We start from the raw sequence: 10000 nt of genomic DNA on the forward strand, positions 1-10000 counted from the left end.
ATGATAATAATGACAATAACAGCAATGATAATAGTAACAATTTTTAGAAATAACAATAATGATGATGAATAATTGATTAATATGATCATCCTCATTATCATTATTGCTATATGTTATCATTAGTATCATCATTATTACCATCACCAATATTATTACCAATAGTGTTATCAATCTTCATCCAAGTGTCATCATTATTAATATCATCATTATCAATATCTTGAAGTGTCCTAAAAGTTCCACAAATTTATTTAAAAACATGTACTAAAACAGATTTAACATAATGCTAGCTTTATACACGCGGTCTCTCTATCGGCAAAATATATATATAAAGCAGTTATAGACATCTTCAATTGAAATTTTATACACAAACTTTATACTTGTGGTCTCTATGGGCAAAACAATATATATAAAGCGGTTATAGACACTTTCAACTGAAAAGAGATATTCAAAAACTTTATACTAGCGGTCTCTATGGGCAAAAAATTATATAAAGCGGTTATAGATACTTTCAACTGAAAAAAATATACAAAACTTTATACTCGTGGTCTCTATGGGCAAAAATTTATATCAAGTAGCAATAGACCCCTTCAACTGAAACTCATTCATCCTCATATAAAGATTTTTGAGAGATATTGACCATGAATATTTCTTACATGATGATGATGACGATGATGATGATGGTGATGATGATGAGGAGGAGGAGGAGGATAATAACAATGATAATAACAATAATAATAATGACGCCTCTGTAAGTTCTCTCTATTGTAAGATTGGAAGATTTTTAGAATAATCCTCTCGCTCTAATCAACTGCGTGTCATCTTCGCTCTTGTTGATAATGCTGAATATAAAATGCATGCTTCGTGTGTGTGTGTCTGCATTACTGGTCTAGAAACAGCGGAATCCTAGCATAGTATAATTTGCTTGATGAAAAAAGAGTTGGATTTCATATATATATATATATATATATATATATATATATATATATATATATATATATATATGTGTGTGTGTGTGTGTGTGTGTGTGTGTGTGTGTATAAATATATATATACAATATATACATATATATATATATATATATATATATATATATATATATATATATATATATATATAGAAATATACATATATATACGTATATATGTATATATATGCTTTCTTTGGAATATTGTTGCAGCTATTAAGTCTTTATCATTGACAATTAGCTTTCTCATCATTGTTATTATTGTCATTACTGTTATCATTATTATTAATTTCATCAGTATGATTGATATTAATACTTGTTTGTTTATAATCATCTTTATTTGTTAATATCATTATCATCGCTTGTATTATTATCATTATCGACATTATCAATATTATCATCATTATTAACATTATCATCATTATTATTCGCATTATCATTATTATCATTATCAACATTATCATTATTATCATTTTCATGATTGCTATTATCAACATTGGCATCATTCCCATAATCATTGTAATCATAGTCGTCAATAATACTAATATTATATAATTATTACCAGTATCACTATCATTTTCACAATAATCATTATCGGTATCATTAGTATAAATATCATTATCATTGGCATTATCATTATAATCATTATAATCATTATCAACACTGGCATCATTGTTACTATTATCATTTATCACTATTATTCGATATAGTTGTAATTATCGTAATTGTTATTATTATCATCAGGATTATCAGGATTATCATCATTATCATTATTACTATTATCATTACTATCGTTATTCTTTCTATTACTATTTTCATTATTATCATTATTATTGTCATCATCATCGTTGTTATTATTATTATCATTATTATTATCATTAACATTAATATTATTATTACTATTGATATGGTTATTATTATTATCGTTATTGATATTATTTTTATAATCATTACTATTATTATTATCATTATTATTATTATTATCATTATTATTATTATCATCATTATCATTATTATCATCATTAATATTATTATTATTATTATTATTATTATCATTATTATTATTGCCATTATCATTACTATCATTACTGCTTTATATTCAGCTGGCCTTGTGCCAATATATCACCATAGGGAGCGAGTCATAACAAAGGACTGTGGATCCTAATGGGAACTTTCTCTATCCTCTAACTCCTAACAAGGATTTCCTCTTAATCTCTTAACCGAACGCCCAATCTCTCAGTCAACTTTTCCAATCTTTTAGAGAGGCAAACAAGCGTCCCAATCCGTTTTGCGTCTTTTATTTTCAAATCATGTTATTTTTCAACCTTTTCGATTTCTTTCTTGTACACGTTCCCATCATCAGCAATGGCGGTTATTTTGCAAATAATTTCGGTTTTTTTCGGTAGTTACAATATCAGGTTTTCTAGCTTTAACCATTCCGTTGGACTGAATGGTCACATCTCTTAATGTCTTCACGAGATCATTCTCAACAACAAAAAAAACAAAAAAAAAAAACTTTTGACCTCGTGTTCGCGCCATTTTTCTTTTCTTTTTTCTAGATTGTATCGTTCAGAAAGCTTCTAATGGATAACCTTAGCTAATTTATCATGACCCCTTTTATATTCTATTCTAGGTTGAGGCGTTCACTCAGCCTATGACCAACAGTTTCTCTTTTTTTCTGTTCATAACCGGCAAAATGGCGACTCTGCTGCCCCGTCAGTATTGTATTTAAGATCATTTGTGTTTATTGCTTGTTCTCGTGCAACACAAACCATGGCTTCCATTTGCGTCTTCAAGTCTGAGTTCTTTATCCGTTTTTTTTTTCTTCTTCTTCTTTCTTTCTTTCTTTCTTTCTTTCTTTGTCAACACGTTCACACCCAATTCTCCCACAATCTATCCACGCATTTCCAATTCTCTCCATCTAATAGGATTCTTTCCCCTTATTTCCTTCTTCAATTCACTTTTCTTCTTCACCCCCTCAGAATCAATTACTCCAACAGCTCGAACCTCATTCATCACAGATCCTAAGAATAAAAACAAAGATATTCCTCCCAGCTCATCATTCCTCGTCCACCTCCATCTTTAGGCGTTCATAGTTGCCAAAACCACGCTCCACCTTCGTCCACGTCATTTGGCAGTGTTGTTATGCAGAAATGAACACCCGGAACAGACACAGGCTGGGCGAAGGTGAAACGTGATTATCGTCCGGCGTTGCGCAACCTGCTCGCATTATTCGTCATTCATCGTCATCAAAGTCAGTATTACCTAATCTAATTTCTTCAGTTTTTTTTTCATATCAAAGAAAGGGTCATATCAAGAGTATTGATTACGTTGATCTTCTACCATCCCTTAACTATTCTTATCTTCTTTAACACCCCTTTCCTTCATCTCCTTCTTCTTATCCATCTCTCTTATCCCCCAGCACCTATGTCCATCCTCTTCAATCTCTTTCATCAATCGTCCATATGGTGGTTTAACTCCCTCAGACAATCCTCTCTCTATAATCATTATCATCATCATCGTAATCATAATCATCATCATCATCATCATCATCGTTATAATAATTATCATCATTATCATCATGATCAGTGTTATCAATACAGTTACCATTAATATTATCTTCTTCGTTATTATCATTATCAAGATCAAGATCATATCGTCCATTTTTCATTATAATTTTCTCTATCGTTATTAGTATGAAGACGATTATCTTTATTACCTGTTTCATCATCATCACTTACAAATAATGATAAAGCTTGTGATTATTATATGATAACAATGAAAATGATAATACAAATATATATCAAGTAGGTAATAATGGTGATAATAATACAAATGATGCAGGTAATTATGATAATCATCATGTTCATAATAACTATGATAATGAAAATAATGATCATCATATTGCAGATGATAACCATACGAAAACTGATAATAGCAATGATGATGATAAAGTAGTAATGATAATAAATGATGATATTCTTACATTATCTATCGACCTAAGTTGACCCCGGGGAGACACCCATTGTTTACAAAGCTACTGATGGTCTGCGCAGGGCGATCTGTCCCTCTGTTAGTCTGTACGTTATCTTTTTATGGAAAATATCTATATCTATATGTGTATATATATATAAATATATATATATATATATATATATATATATATATATATATATATACATATATGTATATGTATATATATACATATATATATATATTATATATATATGTATAATATATATACATATACAGATATGTATATATGTATATATATATATAATGTTGTGTATATGTGTGTATATATATATATTTATATATATATATATATATATATGTGTATGTACATATATATATATATATATATATATATATATATATATATATATATACATATATATGTATATATATATATGTATATGTATATATATATATATATATATATATATATATATATATATATATATATATATATATATATATACATACATATATATATATATATATATATACATATATATATTCATATATATATATATATATATATATATATATTATATATATATACACATATATATATATATACATAAATATACATTACATATATATATATATATATATATATATATATATATATATATAATATATATATATATATATATATATATACATAGTATTCTGAATGCTTGGGACTTGAGGGAAAGACAACGCCCAAAGGCTTAAGTTAAAATCGAAATCGTATAATGATAATAATGACAAACGTAGCGATGAAAAAGTAGCAACAGTCCAAAGACCAGGCGCAACTAGTTATCTGTCATGGGTGGGGGAGGGGGGGGCACGGTAGGTTACCAATTCATCTAACTCTACAAAATGAGGGAGTACGGCCCTGAATGACGTCCGCACTTCCGCCAGTGCATACGGATAAAGCTATCATTACAATAGATAGTTCAGCATAGGCCTGGCCCCTCGATATGAAGTGCTCTGGGACAGCCTCGTCAAGCATAAAGCCCTTTGCTCATGACTACCATCTTTTGAGAATGCGTGGATTTGATGACAATTGGCAATCCGCATGCAGCTGATCGTGACAAGCCATGAATGAGGCGACACGTCAAATGCTCTCTGTCCCTAGGGCACGTCCGCACTGACATGAGCCGGAGCGGGAATAATGAACTTCTCTTAGGAGTACACTAAACTTCTTCAGTGATTAGTTTATGTATCGTAATCGTGATTCAAGCGAGAAATGTTTACGTGCTCGCTGGGTGACATTGTGGACGCGCGTGTGTGTGCGTGCGTGCGTGTGTGTGTGCGCGTGCGTGCGTGCGTGCGTGCGTGTGTGTGTGTATGTGTGTGTGTGTGTGTATACATGTATAGCAACTGCGTTAGGTATTTCGCATATCTTTAATCACGACAAACTAATGATGTAAATGTTCACGATTCGTAAATATGCACCATAAATGTGGTCAACACTTAATCACTTCTACTGTATGATAAACAGTGAAGTAATCATGATATGTATTACTTCTCAATAATACTTTTGTTAATGCTGTCTTATCCATTAATAGTGCGATCTTCCTTCCATTACAGCCTGACCTCAGAGCCCGCTTCTTGGGTGTTTACATACTACTGTTATCGTGGCAACTTGCTCTCGGAGCACACTTGCTTGTAACAACCGCATCCGATCCAGACCTTGTTGCATCGCCCTTGCCTCAGCCACACTCAGGGCCCCCTTTCTCACCCCAAGTTCGCCAGACAGATATCACTCTGGCAAATGAGACAAAACGAGCCATCACATCCCTGAATTCATCTTCGAAACATGAGCCTCTTTATTCTCTCGCATGGTTAAAATGTCGAAAACCATCTGCTTCACGTCCGCCAGACTCTCCACCTCAACCATTATCTAAAGAAGCCCCACTGCTTTCCCTTGCAAATAAGACAGCAACATATGAACCTACTTCCCCGGCTCCTCTCAATTTTATTCCCGCCTCTGTTCTTGCACCCTCACCCTCCAAGACTCCCTTCCCAAATCATTCAGACGGCACTAAAACCACCTTAAATCCCTTTTCTTCGTCTGAAACCCAGAACCATGTCAGTGGATATTTACCCAAGATCTCTGCATTTCACTCCCCAGCCACTGAGATTCCTTCAGCTTTTGAGACTCATTCTTCAAGCACTGATCATGTCTCCCCAGATGCCAAGTCCCACCCTCCAAGCGTTGAACAACTCTCCCCAGCTCCAAAGTCCCATTCTGCAAAGACCGAACATCATTCCCCAGCACTAAAGCCTTCCTCCCCACACAATGAACAAGTCCCCCAGGTTATACCGCCTCTTATCTCTAAAAATCCTTCCTCAGCTTTTCTGACCCACTCCCCAGGCAGAGAAGCTCTCTCCCCATCTGATGTACCTCAGTCCCTAAGCACTCCCAAGTTCTTCCCACCTAAATCCCTTATCCCAGCCTCGGTCATTTTTTATCCACCCGTTATTGATTCTTCTCCCCCTTTAGAATCAGAATATTTCGTTTCTTCCTCCTCTGTAATTCGCCCTTCAGGGTCTGTGCCAACTGGTCCATTTTCAGTTTCCATTTACCCACCGTCTACATCAGCTTCCCCCTCTTCTGAAGATAGCTCCCCATCCTTTGCGTCTCTATCCTCGCCTTCTGTTGCCATCTCCTCAACCATGGGTTCCCTTCCTGGTAATACTGAACTAAACCTCCATATCCACACACACCTAGTATTGATGAATTCTAGCGTCTTCGTCACACAGCCGTGCCAAAGCAATCATGAGTCTAAGACATTTCCACACTCTCAGCACTTCATGACACACCCAAAGATGCAAGGCAAAGGAGAAGTAGCTCTGCCTCATCCACAGCCTCACAACATGAAGCCGTTTCCACAGACAAAAAATCCCACTCCACATTCACAAAATCCCATCCCCATTCCAGAACTACAGAGACCCTCTCATCCTCAGGGACAAATTTTACCTCAAAACATGTTGAAACCTTCTTTCCTTCAGCCAGAGATCCCCTTCCCTTTTGCACAGCCACAAATCCAAATCCCTCACCCCCTACCAGAAAACTCCATTTATATTCCAATGCTAGAGAACACAATCTCTCTTCCACTGTCAGAAAATCTCCTTACACTTCCCCAGAAAGAGAAAATCACTCCTCTTCCACAACAAGATAACCTCCTTCTTCTGAAACAACCAGAAAACCCCCTTTATCTCCAACAGTTCGAGAACCTCCTCCCCCTTCCACAGCCAGAGGACCTCCTTCCTCTTCCACAGCCAGAGAACCTCCTTCCTCTCACACAGCCAGAGAACCTCCTTCCTCTCACACAGCCAGAGAACCTCCTTCCTCTTCCACAGCCAGAGAACCTCCTTCCTCTTCCACAGCCAGAGAACCTCCTTCCTCTTCCACAGCCAGAGAACCTCCCTCCTCTTCCACAGCCAGAGAACCTCCTTCCTCTTCCACAGCCAGAGAACCTCCCTCCTCTTCCACAGCCAGAGAACCTCCTTCCTCTTCCACAGCCAGAGAACCTCCTTCCTCTTCCACAGCCAGAGAACCTCCTTCCTCTTCCACAGCCAGAGAACCTCCTTCCTCTTCCACAGCCAGAGAACCTCCTTCCTCTTCCACAGCCAGAGAACCTCCTTCCTCTTCCACAGCCAGACAACCTCCTTCCTCTTCCACATCCAAAGAACCTCCTTCTTCCACAGCCAGAGAACCTCCATCCTCTTCCACAGCCAGAGAATTTCCTTCCTCTTCCACAGCCAGAAAACCCTATTTCTCTTCCACAGCCAGAAAACTCTATTCCTCTTCCACAACCAGAAAACCTTCCTCTTCCACAGCCAGAGGACCTCCTTCCTCTTCCACAGCCAGACGACCTCCTTCCTCTTCCACAGCCAGAGAATTTCCTTTCTCTTTCACATCCTCTTCCACAGCCAGAAAACTCCATACATCTACCACAGCCAGAAAAACTCCTTCCTCTCTCACAGAAGGAGAACCTACTACCTCTTCCACAGCCAGAGAACCCCCTTCCTCTTCCACAGCCAGAAAACCTCCTTCCTCCTCCACATCCAGAGAACCTCCTTCCTCTACCACAGCCAGAGAACCTCCCTCCTCTTCCACAGCCAGAGAACCTTCTTCCTCTCACACAGCATGAGAACCTCCTTCCTCTTCCACATCCAGAGAACCTACCTCCTCTTCCACTGCCAGAGAACCTCCCTCCTCTTCCACAGCCAGAGAACCTCCTTCCTCTTCCACAGCCAGAGAACCTCCTTCCTCTTCCACAGCCAGAGAACCTCCTTCCTCTTCCACAGCCAGAGAACCTCCTTCCTCTTCCACAGCCAGAGAACCTCCTTCCTCTTCCACAGCCAGAGAACCTCCTTCCTCTTCCACAGCCAGAGAACCTCCTTCCTCTTCCACAGCCAGAGAACCTCCTTCCTCTCACACAGCCAGAGAACCTCCTTCCTCTTCCACAGCCAGAGAACCTCCTTCCTCTACCACATCCAGAGAACCTCCTTCCTCTTCCACAGCCAGAAAATCCTATTTCTCTTCCACAGCCAGAAAACCTTCCTTTTCCACAGCCAGAGGATCTCCTTCTTCTCACACAGCCAAAGGATTTCCTTTCTCTTTCAAATCCAGAAAACGTTATTCCTCTTCCACAGCCAGAAAACCTCCTTCCTCTTCCACAGCCAGACAACCTCCTTCCTCTTCCACAGCCAGACAACCTCCTTCCTCTTCCACAGCCAGACAACCTCCTTCCTCTTCCACAGCCAGACAACCTCCTTCCTCTTCCACAGCCAGAGAATTTCCTTTCTCTTTCACATCCTCTTCCACAGCCAGAAAACTCCATTCATCTACCACAGCCAGAGAACCTCCTTCCTCTCTCACAGAAGGAGAACCTACTACCTCTTCCACAGCCAGACAACCTCCTTTTTCTTCCACAGCCAGAGAACCCCCTTCCTCTTCCACAGCCAGAAAACCTCCTTCCTCCTCCACATCCAGAGAACCTCCTTCCTCTACCACAGCCAGAGAACCTCCTTCCTCTTCCACACCTAGAGAACCTCCCTCCTCTTCCACAGCCAGAGAACCTCCTTCCTCTTCCACAGCCAGAAAACTCCATTCCTCCTACACAGCCAGAAAACCTCCTCCCTCTTCCACAGCCAGAAAACCTCCTTCCTCTTCCACAGCCAGAAAACCTCCTTCCTCTTCCACAGCCAGACAACCTCCTTCCTCTATCACATCCAAAGAACCTCCTTCTTCCACAGCCAGAGAACCTCCTTCCTCTTCCACAGCCAGAGAACCTCCTTCCTCTTCCACAGCCAGAGAACCTCCTTCCTCTTCCACAACCAGAAAACCTCCTTCCTCTTTCACAACAGAACCTACTTCCTCTTCCACAGCCAGACAATTCTATTCCTCTTCCACAGCCAGAAAATCTCCTTCCTCTTCCACAACAGGAGAACCTACTTCCTCTCCTACAGCCAGAGAACCTCCATTCTCTCCCACAGCCAGGGAACCTTCTTCCTCTCCCACAGCCAAAGAACCTAATTCCTTTTCCACAGCCAGAAAACCTCATTTCTCTTCCACAGCCAGAAAACCTCCTTCCTCTTCCACAGACAGAGAACCCCTTCCTCTTCCACAGCCAGAAAACCTTCCTCTTCCACAGCCAGAGAACCTCCTTCCTCTTCCACAGCCAGAGAACCTCCTTCCTCTTCCACAGCCAGAGAACCTCCTTCCTCTTCCACAGCCAGAAAACCTCCTTCCTCTTCCACAGCCAGAGAACCTCCTTCCTCTTCCACAGCCAGAAAACCTCCTTCCTCTTCCACAGCCAGAGAACCTCATTCCTCTTCCAAAGCCACAGAACCTCATTCCTTTTCCACAGCCAGAAACCCTCCTCCCTCTTCCACAGCCAGAAAACCTCCTCCCTCTTCCACAGCCAGAAAACCTCCTTCCTCTTCCACAGCCAGAAAACCTCCTCCTTCTTCCACAGCCAGAGAACCTCCTTCCTCTTCCACATCCAGAAAACCTCCTTCCTCTCCAACAGC

General features: G+C 39.2%; 1 protein-coding gene across 1 annotated transcript in view; it reads left to right on the top strand.

Annotated features, from left to right (window-relative positions):
* The window catches only part of LOC122248087 (uncharacterized), a 28323-nt gene that overhangs the window by 1028 nt on the left and 17295 nt on the right, over positions 1 to 10000 (top strand). Inside the window, exon 2 of the mRNA XM_086549090.1 lies at positions 5546 to 9647. Coding sequence (XP_086405216.1) covers positions 5546 to 9647 — 4102 coding nt within the window. The remainder of the gene's footprint in view (positions 1 to 5545; positions 9648 to 10000) is intronic.

Source organism: Penaeus japonicus, unplaced genomic scaffold, assembly GCF_977035675.1.
Source record: "Penaeus japonicus unplaced genomic scaffold, GWHDUDI00000001_assembly GWHDUDI00000021, whole genome shotgun sequence".
Lineage (NCBI taxonomy): Eukaryota > Metazoa > Arthropoda > Malacostraca > Decapoda > Penaeidae > Penaeus > Penaeus japonicus.